At 41.2% G+C, this 20,165-nt stretch overlaps 1 protein-coding gene across 13 annotated transcripts in view; it reads right to left on the bottom strand.

Moving 5' to 3' along the window:
* The window catches only part of LOC104612579 (uncharacterized), a 73,702-nt gene that overhangs the window by 11,170 nt on the left and 42,367 nt on the right, over positions 1 to 20,165 (bottom strand). For all 13 annotated transcript variants that reach the window (XR_737830.3, XR_016080223.1, XR_016080222.1 and 10 more), the window contains 7 exons: positions 20,020 to 20,138; positions 19,513 to 19,614; positions 13,936 to 14,052; positions 13,774 to 13,839; positions 13,562 to 13,628; positions 9,679 to 9,732; positions 8,928 to 9,017 (listed from right to left, as the gene is read on the bottom strand). Coding sequence is in view for 10 of the 13 variants with exons in the window: in XM_088894395.1 (XP_088750521.1) it covers positions 8,928 to 9,017; positions 9,679 to 9,732; positions 13,562 to 13,628; positions 13,774 to 13,839; positions 13,936 to 14,052; positions 19,513 to 19,614; positions 20,020 to 20,138 (615 nt within the window). In the remaining 3 variants the exon portion in view is untranslated. The remainder of the gene's footprint in view (positions 1 to 8,927; positions 9,018 to 9,678; positions 9,733 to 13,561; positions 13,629 to 13,773; positions 13,840 to 13,935; positions 14,053 to 19,512; positions 19,615 to 20,019; positions 20,139 to 20,165) is intronic.

Genomic DNA, 20,165 nt, shown 5'->3' with positions numbered 1-20,165 from the left:
GTGTAGAGAACACTGATGTGGGCCCCACAGCTGTGGTCCCCACTGTGTTCGTATGACAGCACATGTAACCTTTGATTAGTTTGTCAGTGTTAGTTGGTAGTTATCTTAGACAGCTTGTTATCTCAATTATTTATTTGTTTTATTTTCCATGTAAGCATTAAGGGCAATTATGTCCTTTCCTACATTTAGTGAACATAAACTATAAATATTGAGAGAGTGGCGGCGGCAGATTCATTCGATCTGTCCCTCCTTTCAAAACCCTTGTGTACTTCTGCTTCTTCTCCTTTCTTCTCCCTCTTTCTTTTACTTTTCTCAATCCGAAATCTGTTGGAATTCAAGACTGATTGTAGTCTTGATCGACTACTTGGTATCAGAGCCTATCTAGGGTTTCTCATGTGAGTCTAGTCCAGCCGACCACATGAGAACTGTCTAGGGCTGGAAGCTTACAAAGGACTGTTCGTTGGCTGATTCTTGGAGGTTACTAGAAAAGTTTAGCAGCTGTTCGAAGACTTGTCGAGGCTTGCAGAGTGTTTTGGTAATCAGGAAGAATCAGAGAAGGTTAGGGTTCAGACCACGATTGAAGGTAGCGATCAGAGTTCTCTGGGTAAGTCTTTATTTTTCCCTTGAGATTGCTGTCAGTCAAGATAGTTGGACCTATCTAGGAGGAGCGGTCGAACTCTCCTATTTTCTCTCAGAGGTGATCAGTTTTTTTTAGGGTTTGTCATTAACCCTACGGCTAGACTTGACTGTGAATTCTTTTGGAAAGTGCGGCTGAGCACTGTTTATGTTCTCACAAAGATCTTCCTAACCCTATGATTAAAACCTTAATTCTGCTTCAGCACTACAGATTGCTTTCAAAGTGGGTTTCAGACCTGTTTTTGGCTTCCGAGCCTGTTTTGGGGGTGAGAACTGTTATCGGACTGCATATATTCTGGTTGCCGATTGGTTTCAGATCAGATCTGAACTGATTCCATACAGATTTCTGATTGTGATCGATTGTTTAAGTGCTGTTTTCTATTGTAGTAACCCTGATAGTTCTTAACTACTGATTCTTGACCAAGAATGGAGTTCAAAAATCAGGGAGAAGGTGTTTTTGGGAACAATAGTTCTGGTAGTATGTCTGAGACTGCGTTTCAGATTACAACTGTGAGATTTGACGGATCCAATTACTTGGAATGGGTCCAATCAGCCATGATGGCTATTGGGGGAAAGGGAAAACATAGCTACCTATTGGGAGATGTGAAAGAACCTTCCAAGGAGGACCCGATGTATACACCGTGGGTTCAGGAGAACTACTTGGTTATGACATGGCTGTGCAACTCTATGCAGCCACATATCAGCCAAAATTACTTGTGGGCAAAGACAGCCAAGGAGAAATGGGATGTCATGAAAGAGACCTACTCCCAACCCCTTAATGTTGGTAGAGCCTATGAACTGAAGTGTGAGGTGAATAATCTTAAACAAAGAGAGAAACCAGTCTCTGTTTATTTCTCTATCTTGAAATCCCTGTGGCATGAAACTGACCATCTAGAGACTCTTGAGTGGGAAAGTCCAAAAGATGCACAGACCCATAGAAAGCAAGTCGAGACTAATAGGGTGTTTGAATTTCTGGCTGGCCTGAATTCAGATTATGACATTGTGAGACAGCAGATATTGACAAGAGACAGTGTGACCCTCTCTCAAGCATACTCCCTGGTGCATAGTGAAGAGACCGGGAGGAAGGTTATGATGCAACATCAGCCCTTTCCCCCAGCCCTGGCAGCAGTTAAACCTAAGTCTGGGGGTGATATAGAAAGGCACATGAGAAAGGAAGATAAACGGGATTTGGTATGTGAACATTGCAAGAAACCCAAGCATACGAAAGATACATGTTGGAAGCTCACCCTCATTTAGTCCCAACAAAACTGGAGAATAAAAGAGGTAATGCTCATATCGCTGTGAATACTGATTCTGCATCCTCGTCAGGCACAAAAGGCACGCCCCTAGATACCTTAGCTGCTGTTCGGGCTGCCCTAATACAGTTGGAAAAGGAGGTTGGGAATTCAGCTCAGTCATCTCAGTCACCATCAGCCCCTGCCACATCTGCATTTGCTCATTCAGGTACTCGGGCCTCAGCCTATCATGCTTCAGCTCCAAGTAACACTAAACACTGTTGGGTAATAGACTCAGGTGCATCTGACCATATGACTAGCTTGCCATCATTGTTCACTACTTATCACTTAACTTCTGGTAGAGATAAAGTATCTATTGCTGATGGTTCTCCTGTTCCCATTTCTGACAAGGGTGACATCAAGTTATCTAATACTATCTCTTTATCCTCAGTCTTGCATGTTCCTAAACTTGATACTAATTTGCTTTCAGTCAGTAGTATTACCAAACATCAGAACTGTTCAGTAACCTTTTTCCCTAACCAATGTGTTTTTTAGGACTTGGAGACGAGGAAGGTGATTGGGACTAGCCGTGAGACGAATGGGATCTATCTGCTTGGAGAAAGTTCTCATTGGAAAGAACCAGTGGATAGAAGTCTTTTGTTTCTCAGTTTGTGAGTCCGGTTATGCCTTGGCATAATCGATTAGGTCATTTATCTTTTCGGTCTTTGAAGAGTTTGTTTCCTACTTTATTTGAGTCTATTGAGATGTCAAATTTGAGATGTGAGAGTTGTGATCTTGCCAAACATTGTAGAACATCTTAACTCATCTGAGGTTGTTCCTTTACCAATTCCATTGAGTGATGAAGGCTGTAATGGTGAGGGCTGTCAGAGGGATCAGGAGTTGAAAGTCTATCACAGGCGATGCAGGCAGGTTGATCTCAGTCATCGGCAGTCCAGGCCAGCTCCAGTTCCTTCTGCGGATCCAGATCCAGGTACTACAGTCCTAGGGCCCACTGAGATACCTTCCACTGTTGCTACTTCCTCTCCTTCTTCAGATGACCTTGACCTCCCTATTGCGGTCCGTAAAGGGAAACTGCGTTGCACCACATCCACAACTCACTGCATTTCCCAGTTTCTATCCTATGATCGCCTCCTCTTACAGGTCCTATCTCACTTCCATTGCCGATATCCCTATCCCCAGAACAATGCAAGAAGCCTTATCAGTTCCAGAGTGGAAAGATGCAATGAAAGTTGAGATGAATGCCCTTTTGAAAAATAATACTTGGGAGCTAGTTGACCTACCCAGAGGAAAGAAACCGGTTGGATGTAGATGGGTATTTACTGTGAAACATAATGCTGATGGCTCCATTGGAAGGTACAAAGCCCGGTTGGTTGCAAAAGGGTTTACTCAGACTTATGGTATAGACTACTTGGAGACTTTTGCTCCAAAAGCAAAGATGACCACTATTCGAGTTCTATTAGCCCTTGCAGCAAGTTACTCTTGGCCCTTGTTCCAGATGGACGTTAAAAATGCCTTTCTGAATTGAGACTTACAGGAAGAGGTCTACATGCAGTTGCCCCCTGGATTCTATGATACAGATACAGGTAAGAAGGTTTGCCGACTGAATAAGGCATTGTATGGATTTAAGCAATCCCCTAGAGCTTGGTTTGATAGATTCAGACTAGCCCTTGGAAAATTCGGCTATGTACAGACCCAATCAAATCATACATTGTTCGTTAAAAGAGTAAACTCTTCTTTGACCTTGCTTGCTGTATATGTAGATGATATTGTAGTGACAGGGAATAATAATAGTGAGATTGAGTCCCTCAAACAGCTCCTTCATCAAGAGTTTGAGGTGAAAGATCTTGGTGCACTGCGATATTTTTTGGGTATTGAGGTTGCTAGATCTAAACAGGGGATCTTTATTTCTCAAAGGAAGTATGTTCTGGATCTGTTGGAGGAAACTGGAAAGTTAGGTGTCAAGCCTGCCGATACACCCATTGAACAGAATCACAAGATCAGTGCAGAGGGCGGAGAGCCTCTCGAAGATAGAGTTATGTTCCAATGGTTGGTTGGAAAGCTCCTATATCTCTGTCTCACACGACCAGACATCAGTTATGCAGTCAGTGTTGTCAGCCAGTACATGCATTCCCCTAGAACTACACATCTTCTTGCAGCTGAGAGAATATTAGCATACTTGAAGAGATGCCCAGGTAGAGGTATACTGTTCAAGAACAATAATCACATGAAGGTGGAGGTCTATACAGATGCTGATTGAACTGGGAGTGCTGATGACAGGAGGTCTACCTCTGGATATTGTGCCCTTGTAGGAGGTAACCTTGTCTCTTGGAGGAGTAAGAAACAAAGTGTTGTTTCCCGCTCTAGTGCCGAAGCTGAATACAGGTCAATGGCTAACGGAGTGGCTGAAATCCTATGGCTGAAGTCACTACTTGAAGAGTTGGGTATTGTTTATGAGAAGCCCTTAATGTTGTATTGTGATAATCAGGCGACTATTAATATAGCTCCCAATCCGGTGCAGCATGACAGAACTAAACATATCGAAGTTGATCGACACTTTGTCAGAGAAAGGGTTTCATCACAAGAAGTGTGTCCCCCGTATATTACCTCCAACATGCAACTTGCAGATCTTCTCACCAAGGCCGTTCCAAGGAAGAAGTTAGAGGCAGACCTATTCAAGTTGGGAATGACAAATATCTATTCCCAACTTGAGGGGGAGTGTAGAGAACACTGATGTGGGCTCCACGGCTATGGTCCCCACTGTGTTCGTATTACAACACATGTAACCTTTGATTAGTTTATCAGTGTTAGTTGGTAGTTATCTTAGACAACTTGTTATCTCAGTTATTTATTTGTTTTATTTGCCATGTAAGCATTAAGGGCAATTCTGTCCTTTCCTACATTTAGTGAACATAAACTATAAATATTGAGAGAGTGGCGGCGGCAGATTCATTCGATCTGTCCCTCCTTTCAATACCCTTGTGTACTTCTGCTTCTCCTTTCTTCTCCCTCTTTCTACTTTTCTCAATCCAAAATCTGTTGGAATTCAAGACTGACTGTAGTCTTGATCGACTACTAAAAGAAAAACTCAACTTAATTAATTAAGTATCCGACATGGTTGATAAGCAAGATCACACTTAGAATGCTCAGAACTTGGTTACTATGGACCAATTCAAGCTGGTCCTTGACAAGCTAGACAACTTAGCCCAAAGATTGGACGAGGTGGGGCATCCAACAGGAGGCTGCCTCGTCAGAAGCCAGGGGCAATACAGTGGGTGCTCCGCTCATACACCACTGGGCCAGCGCTTGATTGGCCAAGGAAAGGTTGACCCCTAAACGTCCAACAGCAGCAGTCGGCGGGCCAACAAGCCCCCGTCGAAGACCTCTTAGCTCCCTAGCCGGAGAGGTGATCCATTGGGGTCCCACGATAACCATCGGGACCACGACCGCCATCATCACGACACAAAGAGGAACCGGGACAATGGCAGGCGCTCTAGCCACTACAACCCTCCTCTGAGGACTGGAGGTCGACACTACGCCTCTTCCCCACCAGTGTCAGATCTTCGCGATCTTCTCAATGACCGTCGAGCTCGTAAGGCTCAGGATTTGCCGATATCCAAGCACTCAGGAAATGGGGCCGACCCGTTCCACGTAAGAGAGAACATGGATGAGACCCAGGCCCCCATCGATCGACGCCTTGGCAACGTATAGGCGCAGATAGGCGCCATCCAAGATCAAATCCAGTAGGTGAAGGAAGGCCGAGGTGATGCCTCCACTAGTCAGAATCCCTCGTCCACACGGATGGACGCTTTCACTGACTCTATCACCTCGGAGTTGCTCCCACCTCACTTCAAGGCTCCCACTCTCTGGAGACTTACAATGGGAGCACAGATCCAAATGACCACTTGGAGAGCTTCAAGGCACTTATGCTCCTCTATGGGTACTCCGACACCCTAATGTGCCGAGCCTTCCAAGCCACCTTCAAGGGAGGAAGTACGCAGATGATTCTCCACGCTCCCCCCTCGGTCCATCAACTCCCAAGACTAGTTTGCCAACCTCTTCCTCTTCCTCTCCCACTTCATCAGTAGCCAACGGTGTTAGAAAACTGTCGTATCCCTCATGTCAATCAAGCAAAAATGCGAAGAAAGCCTTCGGACATACATTGACCAATTCAAGTGGGAAGAGCTCAAAGTAAGAGACCTTGATCCCTCGGTGTCCATGCATGCAGCTACCAACGACCTTCGGCCTGAACCCCTAAAATGGTCCATCTCCAAGACCTCACCCAAGAACAAGGCAAAGTTCTTGAAGAAGGCATAGAAGTACATAGTTGCCAAAGGCAACAAGGGAATTCCGCTGTGTCCAAGGCCGACGTGTCCGACCTCTAAGCAGGAGAAGAGTACATGTCAAAGGCCCTAGGTGTTATCCCAGGGGTGGAGACTCCGACGGTCAAGTTAGCCAAGTGCCAAAGAGGGGCCGGACCAGGTTTGAGACAAGGGCTCAGAGCTTAGTCCTTAATAGCTAAAGAGAATTCTCTTGGGATTCTAAATGCAAGAGAGCAAGTGTCTTTACCTTGAGATGAGGACCCCCTTTTATAGCTAGGCTTTCCTTGGAGTGGTTGGAGGTAGTTGGAGACAAGGTTCAAAATATCGATACGGGCGAATCAATACTGTTTTTTTTTTTTTTTACTTTCTTTTATTTTTTTTCTAAAACCGGTTCAGGGGGCCAGTTTAGGGCTCCACCCCCTGAACCGGTTAGACCCCCAATACACCCACTATAGGGGTGTATCAGAGGGGTCCCAGAACGATACGTATCGGCCTTTGAACCTTGGTTGGAGATGTGCGGCCAGGATTCCATCTGGTTGATGCCACATGGCACGATCCGAGGCCTGCCAAGTACACTTACATCACTTCCTCCTACTCTCTTCGACCGAAGCCGAGGTCTCTGCCCAACACACCATCCGACCTCGACCACTACGGCCTCGAGAGTAGGGGGCAAGTGATGTAGGTGTACTTGGAAGGCCTCGGGTCGCACCACATGGCATCAACCAGATGGAATCCTGGTCACACATCTCCAATTGCCTCCAACCACTCCAAGGCAAGCCCAACTATAAAAGGGGGTCCTCATCTCAAGGTAAAGACACTTGCTCTCTTGCATTCAGAATCCCAAGAGAATTCTCTTTAGCCATTAAGGACCAAGCTCTGAGCCCTCGTCTCAAGCCTGGTCTGACCCCTCTTTGCCACTTAGCTAACTTGACCATCGGAGTCTCGGCCCCAGGGATAACACCCGGGGCCTCGGACGTGTACTCCTCTCCTGCTTATAGGTCAGACCCGTCGGCCTCAGACACCAGCAAAAGTCCCTTGTTGCCCTCGACCCCATCTTTGGCAACAACACATAGAATCAAGATTTGCTCCTGGCACCAACCTTACAACACATCTCACTGCACTGGGAACATCTCCCCATTAATAACAACATACAAATACGGCTAGGATGTAATGTGAGGCTGGGATGTTCCCGATGTGCAGTTGGGATGTACTGTTAGGTTGGTGTGAGGAGCAGATCCAGACCAATATAGATGCCCATCGCACCAGAAGCCTTTCCACCTTCCATGGACCTCCTCAATTGAAGTTGATTATCTTGAATGGTTTTGGAAGGTTGATTCAACCCATTGTCTCTCCTCCTTTCTCTTATTCTTCTTTGTTACTTAATTTTCTTTCTATTTCTCTAAAACCACTATCAAAGGCAGTTTTTTGCTTTTGCAAGTCTTGCCATTTATACAGCAAAACTGCCTTGAAGTTCATATCCATGTTACAGCATTGCCTAAGGCTCTTTAGCATCAAGGTCATGGTTTTGAAAACCAGACTGAACCGGGTGTTTGAACTGGGAACCGGTCAGGTCTCCGGGTCCGGTTTTGATTTAGACCGTTAATTCTCAAAAAAACATTGAAATGGTCAAAGAACCACTGATCTGGGCGGTCGAACTGCTAAACCGTTCAACCCAGGCAGCGGTTCATGGTTTTATTTAACTTTTTAAGGAAGTATAAACAGAGGAGATCTCAAATTTGAAATAGAGATATCAGTTCTGAGATCTCAGATCAGAGATCACTGAGATGAGAGAGAGAGAGAGAGATATCAGCGAGATCTGAGATCTGGTAGATTTGAGATGAGATCTGAGGTCAGATCTGCTGTGGCCAGCTCGCCGCTGCTGTCTGATACCATCACCGTGGGTGAACCACCACCACCACCACCACTTCCTCTTCCTCCTCCTCCGTCACCGCGGGTGAACCACCACCACCACCACTTCCTCCTCCTCCTCCTTTCTTTTCTTTCCTTTTCTTTCTTCCCTTTCCTTTCTCTTTTTTCTTTCCTTTCCCAACCGACAGCTACCTCCTCTCTATTTATATTTCTTCCTAATATGCTAATTCAATGGTCAAGGACTCAAGATGCAATAAAGTTGCCTTGACCATTTCAACCCATTTGATCCGAACAACCGAACTGCTGACCCAGAAACCGGTGGCCAAAGCGGTTCAATGTCCAGGTTGGTTCTTAAAACCTTGATCAAGATTGTTGTTTCATCAGGTTCAAGCATGAAACCTTCCTTGTTATTTTCATACTCACTGAAAGGTATTGCTAAGACCCCTTTTTGATTGCCAAACTGGACTAGAGTTCATGAAGATTCTCTTATTCTGAGTTCAACTTATCCTCCAAAGTTTATTAATTCAAAATAGCCATAATTTGAAAGCATTCAACATTTTGACTCTCTTTACAGTTACAAGGGATGATGATTTAGCCATTAATGTTTTAAGAAAACCAATTGAAAAGAAAAATATATACTACAGCAGGGGAAGTATAATTAAGTCCATAAGTAGATATCTTATATATTCTTATAACAAATGGAGAAGGGAAAGGGTGTACAGTCAGGCCCTCTGCATGGAGGAAATGGAATTGCACAGTAACTTGTCTTCATTTTTGCCAGTACCGAAAATTAAAAAAAAAAACAAATTCTAGAAATGTAAAAAAATTATACATGAAAACAATATACCTTTCTTGCTGAGGATCCTCCTAAAGTTTGTATCCCTTTATGGACAATAAATTCACTGTCAATAACTCCTACCTTCTTTGTTCGATCACCCTGTCAACAAATGGTGCATAGCGGTAAATATACAACATATTCTTAATCTGTGACAGGAAAAAAGAAAAGGAATCGGAAAAATAAAAATAAAAAACTAACACAGCACAAAAACAATTTCTGATAAGCATATTAAAACAAATTCCAAACTACTAGAACAAATTTAAAATGGAAAACCAAGACAAAAGGTGTATTAGTAGCATATCTGACTGATGCACGTTTTTGGGTACACAAATGCATGTATGTAAGAAATTGACTCCTGATTCAGAAATATTACAAATGTTTTTTCTATACTAAAATCCAACAAATAGTTCCTAAGGTAAAATTTCATACTGAACCATGTTCACATTCACGCATAAAAAATTAACATGAAAGAACCCAAGTTTTTAGTTCTCATCGTTAAAAGGATTTCAAAGAAGAACTTCAGAAAGTAGTTCTAGGAATAGTAAGGAATATAAGGACCATAATCAAAAAATTAGTGAATTACAATATACAAAACATAATATTGTAAAGTTTTTATTTAATTCAAAAGAACAGAAGATATAAGTAGTGGATACATTAGAGATTATGTCCACAAGATATATCTACACACCAGAAGACATACAAATATCATAACCACGATTTTATTGTGTCTATGCTTCTGCACATATAATGAAAATCTCACCTGTGCACAATAACCAAGTTTCATATCCATTCCCCATCCATGTACAAGATCATTCTGCATAGACCCAGAAACAGCATAAGCATAATAAGCATGTGATGGCAACTCCTTAATGAAGTCTATAGAAGTGACAAGTTGTTAGCATGGCATGCATTACGATGCATGAGTAAGAGAATATTGGCAACAAAGACATCCAAACAACAACAACCATGGTAATGATTGGATTCCAAATGTTAGGTCTCAAAATTTAATGTTTCACTTTCACCACACCCAAAATCGGACTTTGATAAGGAAAGTTGAATGGAGTATCCATTAACACTTTTTTTTTGAAACAGGTAAGCATTGCAATGTATTAAAATATGAGAGAAATCAAGAAACATCAGCCCATGTACAATGAGAGCCTGCACATTGGGAATACAAAAAGATTTAACGAAAGAAAGGTCCAGCTTGCAAAAAAGAGAAAAGCTGGGTACCCATGAACGCCCCTTTGTACACTTAACCAGGAACACAAAAAAGCATGCAACCTTGTTTTTAACTGAAATTACATCAGAATAATTGTTATCAAAGACTCAGCTGTTTCTTTACTTCCAGAGAGCCCATGGGATGGAAGATGGAAAAATTCTCCAAAGCAGTTTGCCCCTAGCATTCAAACCCCTGAGGGACCACCCTTCCAGAAGTTGAAGAACTGATTCAGGTAAGCAGGACTGAACACGAAGCATGACCAAGCCATGTCCCACAGTTGGGAAGAAAAACTGCAATGGATAAAAAGGTGATTGGAGGATTCAAAAGTCTCATTACACAAGGGGCACAAGAAGTTAGAAAGTAGCATTCCCCTTCTGAGCAGTTGATCAGTGGTAAGGCATTTACCAAGCACCAGTCCAAACCAGGAAGGCAACCTTGGATGGGGCATGGGAATTCCAGATCAAAGCCCAATGGAAATCAATGTCCTCGAAAGACACCAAGTTGTTGTAGAAGAGCTGAGAGGAAAACTTGCCTGAGGAGAACCAAGACCAGAACCTTTCATCTTCAGTTCGATAATTAGGCAGGATGTTTGAACAAGGTTAACAGCTCAGCCAGTGGGCTGATTTCCCAATCATTGAGATTTCTTCGAAAAGTGGGGCCCCAAACAACCTCCCCATTCACAGAGTCAAATCAGTCTTCAACCACAGCATCCTTACCAAGTGCAATGTCGAAAAGAGAGAGGAATCTCTCCTGTAGAGCCAGATTCCCACACCACTGATCATGCCAGAATTTGAGGCGATTACCTCTACCAACCTTGCACCTGATGCCCTTCAAGAAATCAAGGAGAATAGAGGCTATATTGCTCCACAGAGCACGCCCCTTCGGGGATAGACCGGGGCCTGAATCCCAACCAAGGTTTGTGAGCCCATATTTGTCTTCAATAATTCTTCTCCATAGGCTGTATCTCTCTTTGCTGAATCTCCAACACCATTTACCCAGAAGAGTCTTATTAACCAATTTAATATTTCTGATGCCAAGGCCTTCAGATTTTCTAGGCTGGCACACAATAAAAGACATGAAAGTCTGTCAAGTCCTTAATTTTGCTGGACTGGGAGCATGTTATTAAGATACTCCTAATCACAGCTTAAAGAAAAAAAAAGAAAAAGGGGCTTTCTTTCCAACCTAACTTTTAAGCCCAGTCAGTCCCATGGATGGGCTGAAATAATTTAGGAAAGAAAGGGGCCTAGTCCAATTTAGTAAACAGCAGGCCCTAAAAAAAGTTTTAATGGGCCTGCAGTAGAGCCCATTTAATGGGACAGCAGGCCCTAAAAAAAGTTTTATTTGTATTAATTAAAATTTTTGTGAGGTGTCCCACTTATTTATTAAGGGGATGCCATTTGTCTTATTTTAACAAGAGGGCTATTTTCCCTCCTTTAACCACTTGAAGTGGGGGGACACATGTCACCCTAGGGGAGAGAGTTATCCCCCAGTGGGAAGTTACTTAACCACCTCCCTCCTCTATATAAACTCCTCTCCTACAAGAGAAGGGGTTAATGCCACTTTTTTGGCTAATGCTATTCAGTTGATAGAATTTACAACAAGAGACAAACCAAAGGAGAAAGAAAAGAAGATTGTGGTGTGGAAGAAAAGGAAGAAGAGGAGAAAGAAGGTAGGGATTGCAGTATTCCTCCACCTCTTCATTATGATACTCCTACAACTCCCTCTATTAGGCCTATGTCTTTCTTTATACTCCTTTCACACCTTCTTTCCTTATTGTTTTCATTTTATTTTTTTCTTTCTCCTTGTTTCATTTTTTTGTGAGGGAGACAACAATCTACAGCCTTGTTCATGCAATTTGGCTTATTATGGTTCCTCGTAGCATATTAACATATGTGTGAGGAGGAAAACCATCTACAACCTTGTTCATGAAACTTGGCTGATTTTTTTTTTTATCAATAACAACAACTTTTATTAAGAAAAAAGATAATAGAAATATACAATAGGAAGGGAGGGGTAAAAACTCTTAACCCTCCCTAACCTTATAGATCAGATTACAACAATGCCCAAAAGAGATTTGCTCTTCCCACCCCTTGTTTGGCCAAAGTGTCTACCAGAGAATTAGAACTCCTCTTGGCCCACTGAACCTGAATTTGCATGTTTTGAGTTAGTTGGTTAATTTTCTTTTTTTCATTTGATAACTTCCAAAGACTAAAATCTTCCTTCTGTAGCCAGCTAACAGCCAGCCTAGTGTCGCCTTCCACCAACAGTTTACTGATTTTCAGCTGTTGGGCTCTTTTAATCCCTTGACTGATTATGGGTTCTTCACACCATAATAATGCACATAACCACAATTTAAAGGCCATTTGTAGCCTTATTGATGAAATATGACTATTTATGACACCTATTTATCTGTTATGTATAAAAAGTTTGTTTATTTATATTTGTTGGTTTTCTCTTAAACAAAGAGGGAATATATACTAGAATTTTCAAAGGAAAATTCTATAGAAATGATACTTAGCTTAGTATATTCATTTGTACTTTTGAATCAAAATCAAAAGGTTTTCTCTACCCCTAGCAAAGATGTAATTAAGGGAACATCTACGTGATTTCCTGAATGGGGCTTACCCAAATAACAAAAAACCTAGTTACTAGCAAGGGTGTCAATGGACCGGTCCATTTATAATGGATGGTCCAGACATTGAATTGGATTGGTCCAAATTGGTACAAAACATTCATTGGATTGGATTGGACCTGGTCCATTTATAATGGATGGTCCAGGCATTGAATTGGATTGGTCCAAATTGGTCCAAAACATTCATTGGATTGGATTGGACCTGGTCCATTTATAATGAACTCACATTGGACTGGATCATTTTGGACCAAATCCAGTCCAATTGACACCCTAGTTATTAGTCTAATTGGGTGAATTATGTTATGTGAGAAATTATACAAAAAAAATTCCCCTAACAAAGTCCAACTCCCTAGCTTCAGAGAAAATCAGAAGCACTTGACAAACAAGCAGAATGCAGATTAATGGCAGGGATAACAGGAGTTATTGGAATTGGAGAGTGGTTGATTGATTTTAATAGTTTGTAAAAATATCCTAGAGTTTCAGTTAATTCCTGTGAGGTTCTGCACCATAGCTTAGAACTCAAGATAACAAAATACAAATGTCTTTTGTATCAGCTAAAACTTGCATTTGTATAATTCATTAGGACTGGAAAAAGGAAGAAAAAGAATGAGTGGTTATTCCCTTTTACTTGTTCCATGTGAAGAAAACTCACAAAGAGCAAAATATCACATTCACAACAATGTTGTCCATCTGGAATAGACTTGAAATGAGTAATTTTCATGGAATGATACTTACAATGAATAAGCTAGTTCTATCTTATACAAGGCATTATGGGACAAAAAAGTAATTTACCTGGATAAGATGCCAAACACAACGCCAAGCAGATCTTGAAAATACTGGAGTCATCCCCTCAACCCATCTATAAATGAAGTATATAAATAATAATTGTTTACAGGCATATTATAATTAGAGAAAATAACTTGAGCACATTAATGGTAATAGATAACAATATCCATTTAACAAATAAAATAGAAACTCTCAACATTTCAATAGAAAAAACAAACCCAGTGCATGGTGGTTCTTGGCTAGCATCTGAACACTTCACACTTCCTCGTCTATCATATACTCTTCTGCATAAAGTAAATGACATTGTTTTGCATTTATGCAACAGATGTTTTAAGAGATGAAATATACATTAGTAATAGTGTAAAAGGTAAGTCATTCACCTATGCAAAATTTTGGATTTTTTGCGGATGGTGATCCTATGATAAATATCCGAAGACTTTGGGTCCAAAGCTGGCTGAGATATCTCCAATCCCTCTGATTTCACAATTTTCAAGTATCTGTAGACAGGAGGCCTCCAAAATGAACCAATAATATACTTCCACACTGAAGGAAGAGATGAAAATTACACCTACAGTAATTCAGATAATGCAAGAAAAGAAGAAAATAGAGAAAGAGAAAGAAGAAGAAAGAAGTTTCAGCAATAGGTTGTGGAAGAAGAAAAGAAGGGAAGGGAGAAAAGACGAATTTGAACCTCTCTCTAATCGTCTTTCATCACTTTTATTAATAATTCTTAGTTTGAGTACAATTACTTGGATGCCCTTAATGGGGCGGCCAGCACTAAAGAAATAATTAAAGAAAATAAAATAAGGCCCATAACTAAGGACCCTAACTAAGAAACATAACTTTTAAATACTACTTAAAAGAAATAAAGAACACTAAGGCCCATTCGACCCATTCTCACTAGACTCCCCCTCAAGCTGAGCATAGATGTCAATCATGCCCAGCATGCTTACATAATGTTGAAGCTTTGCCTTTGCGACTCCCTTAGTTAGAAAATCTACTAGCTGCTCTTCTGATGCAATGAAAGGTAGGCACACCTCTCCTGAAGCCACTCTCTCTCGTATAAAGTGTATGTCTACCTTAATGTGCTTAGTTCTATCATGCTGAACTGGGTTGTGAGCAATGTTAATAGCAGCTTGGTTCGAAAGAATGGTAGGATCCATCTAATGGACGCCATAAAGACTGCGGAATGGGTGGGCGAATTTCAAAAATTTTCCTACCTTCTCTCAACTGGGAATCGTATTCCCTAAATTTAGAATACAATATTCAGGGATCCTACTTGAACCATAATCGAACCAGATCTGAACCAAAAGGGAAGAGAGGAATTATACCTGATCCAGAGATGCAATATCTCCCAAAGTTGGTGTTCACGCCCAAAGAGGATACCAAGATCCGCTTCTGCTGAAGATGACACAGCTGTATGTGGAACGGAATCAGCAGAGTGCGTCCTACACACTGAATCCTTCGCAAGAATCCACTAGAAACTCTAAGCACCAAATCTTTTCAGTCTTTTCTGCAAAACTGATGTCAAGAAACATTTTCTTGATTTCTTTCTTCTTCAAAGATCGAATCTTGTAAGAAAGGATGGCGGCGGCTGGAGGAGAACTCCTGGGACGAAGATGGCTGAATAGCTTCTCTTCTTTCTGGAGTCTGTATGAGATCCAATCTCAATTCGCAGGATGTTTTCTTGCTTTCACAAAACCCTAGGTTCGAAATCTGATATTGATCTCTCTTAGAGTTTCTCCTCTTTTCTTCTTGATTAAGAAACCTCCTAATTAGGAGTTATCCCAATCCAAATCAGTATTTGGATAGGGGATGATCTTAATCCTATCTGCAGATTAAGTTAGCTTACTCCTGATCTTATCAGGAGGTTACCAAATTCAAATCTGATTTGAATTTGGTCTCCCAGAGTGGATAAGGTTAAAAGCCCAATCCTTTTCTAACTTTAATCCCAGACATGCCCCATGGATGGGTGATCATATCAGCCCAGCTCGAAATGGGCTTTTGGCCCATTTAAGTGTACAGTGCTTAACTAGTTTCCAATCTGCTGCCCAATTGGGCTTCTTTGTATGGCGTGGGACGCAAGCATTGATCTACACACCAGCCACATGGGTTTAGCCCAGCCTTTATTACAAGGCCCAGCCAAATTCACTGAAAAGTTCAGTGAATCCCTGAGCCCATCACATGGACCCTATGGGCCCAACACTTACATTAAATGGTCCCTGGGCCAAGCCATCTTATAAAAACCCAGGGGCTGTGGGCAGGTGCAAGATTAGCCCATCAGGTATTATCCTAAATGGTCTTACACTTAACCTTCTCAGCCCTTAATGATCAAGCACTGCCCGACAAGAGAGGACCTCTCCCTCGGCTACAAGGAACAGTGCCGCACTCTCCACTCACATGGATCCCGGGAATTAAAGCCATTTGCAAACATTTTGAAACCGTACAAATATATATATATATATATGTATATTAATTTTGCAAAACAAAATTCCAACGATTGAAATCAACTGCCGGCAGTTTGGTTTCCATCAGAGAGAGTGCATTCCCGATCATTACCTTTGTCCGACAAAGGGGCTGATCCTGTCACTATGATCACCCACTCAGATGAATTCTCAGACTGTCCCAACATACCCAGGTTTTGATCCCCGCTAAGGATCTCACTAATTGGCATATCAAAGACAGCCCGATCCGACACCTAGTGAAGTGTCATAATTGAGTCTAGGGGTCAGGTGTAACTTTCCAGTTTTGCCCATCTGTCTCCAAGGTCCAGGGCAATACTGGAAATCTGGTCCGGTTCAAGGATTCGAGTAATCCCATACTGCATGTGCCTTGGGTCTTACCCTGGTGGCCGAGACAGGCCATCCCAACACTTGGTGGCACACCAGTATCAGCCTTGGCAGGATAAATCTCCCCAGACTTATCCAATGGCTGTGAACATTTAAAACTAACACGAGTCTCTATAAGTGTCCAGTTTTAGAGTTTTACACAGAATTATACCAAACAACATGAATCAAACATGCACTTTATTTATTTACACTAAATGTCAAAAGTACATCAAATCGGATTGAAGCTAAGGGCATACAAAACTGTCTAACATGGTTATCACAACACAATATCAGTGACTCGTCACATGAAACAATCATCTCATTAAGGAGAGATCTAAGCCATAAAAACCACTCAAAAATACCATGGGCCATAACTCTATACTCTGCCTCAGCTGAAGATCTAGCAACCACTGATTGTTTTTTGCTTCTCCAGGAAACAAAATTTCCAGCTACCATAGCACAATATCCTGATGTGGATCTCCTATAATCCACATTTCCTGCCCAATCAGCATCTATATATGCTTCTACCTTCATGTGTCCATTTTTAGCAAATAATATACCCTTCCCGAGGGTTCCCTTAAGGTAACATAACACCCTTTCTACAACAGCCATATGTGTCTCTGGGAGCATGCATGAACTGGCTGATGACTCACAGTATATGAAATGTCTGGACGAGTCATACATTGATAATGAAATTTCCCCAGTAACCTTTGAAACACTCCCTTGTCAGCTAAGATAATGGATTATCCTTATCCCTTAAAGAGAGTCCAGATCCAAATACAAGATTTGGATTAGGAAACTCCTAATGGGATTAGGAGAACCTCTCTTTAAAGCTATAAATAGAGGAGCAGGGTGAACCTCCAGTTCATCCTTCAGTCTACTGATTCAAGAGAGAAGATAGCATACAGTTGGACTGCCTCTATCTTTTGCTCTTGCTCTCTCCTACTATTTCCGCCATAACCAGTTCGATCTTTACTCTGGGAGCGATCAAGAAAGGGTTCTTGATATCATCCTTTGGCAGAAAAAGTGATCTGAAGTCGTGCTCACTCGCCCTCCATCAAATTCTTGCTGAAGAGCCATCCTGCTGATTCTGCTTCATCCTGCACCGTGTCATCTTCGGTAAAAGCAGTCTTTGGATTCATCCTTGGGCGTGAGCACCTTCATTGGAGTTTACTATTACTTCGTATCAGGTATAACGCTCCACTCCCTTTTGGTTTCAGATTTGGTCCGGTTTAGATTCAAGATTGATTATTGAAAATGCAATTTTCTAAAATAGGGAATATGGTTCCTACATGGGAGAGTGAAATTTTTGAAATTTCGCCCTACCTTCCTACAGGGTTCGGCCATCCATATGATGGATCTCTCATCCCTTCACCTGCAATAATGAACCCTTGCGGTTGTTGCATATAGATATCTTTAGTAAGATCTTCATTCAGGAAAGCGGTTTAGTCATCCATTTGCCAAATCTCATAGTTATGGTATGCTACTACAGCTACCAAGATCCTAATAGACTTTAGCATAGCCACCAGCGAAAATGTCTCCTCATAGTCGATTCCCTCTTTCTGAGTGTACCCTTTTGCCACAAGACGAGCTTTATAGGTCTCAATGTTACCATCTGGGCCCTTCGTCCTCTTGTAAATCCACTTGCAACCAATTGCTTTCACCCCAGGGGGTGGGTCTACAAGAGTCCAGACCTTGTTGGTCTCCATCGAGTCCATCTCGACTTTCATGACATCTACCAACTTCAAGGAATCTATGTCCAACATTGCTTCCGCATAAATCGTGGGATCCTCCTCATTTGTCGTGTTTTCCACTAAGTAACTTTCTTGGTCATAGTCTTAACGAACTAGAGGCCTTGATACCCGGGTAGACCTTCTAGGTTGAGTATCTGAAGCTTGTGGGGCATCTCCCACTACTCCTGGGCTCTCCTCATCAAGAACAACTTCTTATTGAAGATTCTCCAATATGTAATCTTCTTCTAAGAAACAGGCATTTCGACTACAAAACACCTTTTGTTCTTTCGGATCATAGAATAGGTAACCTACAGAGCCTTTTGGGAAACCTACAAATAAGCAACGACTGGTCTTAGATTCCAATTTATCTGCACTTGTTCTTTCCTTTTCCCTGCATGCATTAACCAGCCCAAGACCCACTACTCTAATAAACCACCTCAAAATTTCCTATAAGGGAATTGGATAAGGTCTGACTGCTCTAATAAATGAAGACAAAGCTTAGAAAAGAAGAGGGTATAAATTCTTTCTGACATCAAGCTTTTTACATCACAGGACACTTCCTGAGGTTCTAGCTTTCTTTCTTTCTTCCATTTTTGATGGGTAAAGGTGTATGGAAAGATGTAATTCAAACCAATAAAAAATAGTGAAAATATTTCAGATTAAGGTAGAAGAGAAAGAGAAGAAGAAGACAACAAGAGGAAGAAGAAAGAATGGAGAAAAAATGAGGAGTTCAATGATCTCTTCTTTCTCCTCTCTAATCTTTTATTAATCTTACTTAGATTACATAAATTACAAGTCTACCTTTAAGTAGGCGTCCACCTCATCAGCATGCTTAGAAAACATAAAAAAGGATTAAAGGCCAATTAAGAACTAATAATAAGAAAGAACTAATCAAAAAGATAGTAATGGGCTATGGCCCATTCGGCCCAGTCTCTCTACATGGAATAAGTAAACCCTTGGAAGATATATCATCTAACCCAGATTATTAAACACATAATATCTAAGAAGCACAAGACTTTGGAATAAAAAGGAAACCCTTTGATAAAAAATGCAAATATTTTTTGAACATACAGATTTTGAAGACAGAAGGAATCCAACACCTATAATCATGGAGAAAGATGAACCATTTATCTTTCTTTAGTCATAAATACAAAAAATATCCCTGTTTATCAATACATATAACATTTGAATAAATGACTTTAAATACCAGAGATTACAAAACATCAAATGCTGCTGACCAGAAACATAAAATAAACCCTGCCCTGTAATTACTCAAATATAAATGCCCGCACTCCAAACAAAAAGCCTTTAATACTTCACTTACCTACAATTCAGACTTTAAGAAAAGACAACAACGGCAGAACAGACTAACATTATAGAAGACCTTGATAAGTACCTTCCAGGGTGGAAATTGTCTACTCTTAAATCCTCATCCCATAGAAATATATAATCATAAACGGAAACAACATCTGGATGCAGAAAACGTTTCGCAAACCACCTGGGACAAAAAAAATATGCCATAATCATAGTATGTTAAAGAAGTAATGGAGACCCTAGGGAAATGCTAGCCATGATACACTAATCATTGGGGACATGGAATTGGTGGGACAAGACATACAAAAGATCCAACTCAGAGATCTTCTAAGCAAGAAAGTAGGACCAGATAGGAAGATCATAACCATAAGTTCTCAACGGTATCCAAACTCAATTTAATATTATTACACTTCATCCTAAAAAAATCCAAAAAGAATGCGGTAGACTTCCCCACCAAATTTCATTAACAAGGATTTATTCCAAAATATAATGATGGTACTGTGAGTTTTTAACAACAGCCCAAAAACATGCAATCTTCTCTACTCACAAATGACCCAAAATAGAAGTAAAAACACTTCAAAGGTCATACCATTTTGTTTGATTCTGAGCAACTATATGTATGGCGTTGTTACTCCACTCTAGATCCAGCCAACCATCAACATTCCCATCGTAGTGGAAAAGAACAACAGTAAAATTCTCTGAAACAAACTGAAATTTGAAGAAATTAGGCAAGCC

The sequence above is a fragment of the Nelumbo nucifera genome, chromosome 1 (genome assembly GCF_055504915.1).
Source record: "Nelumbo nucifera cultivar China Antique chromosome 1, China Antique-T2T, whole genome shotgun sequence".
NCBI lineage: Eukaryota > Viridiplantae > Streptophyta > Magnoliopsida > Proteales > Nelumbonaceae > Nelumbo > Nelumbo nucifera.
This window is presented reverse-complemented; position numbering and strand designations above follow the sequence as displayed.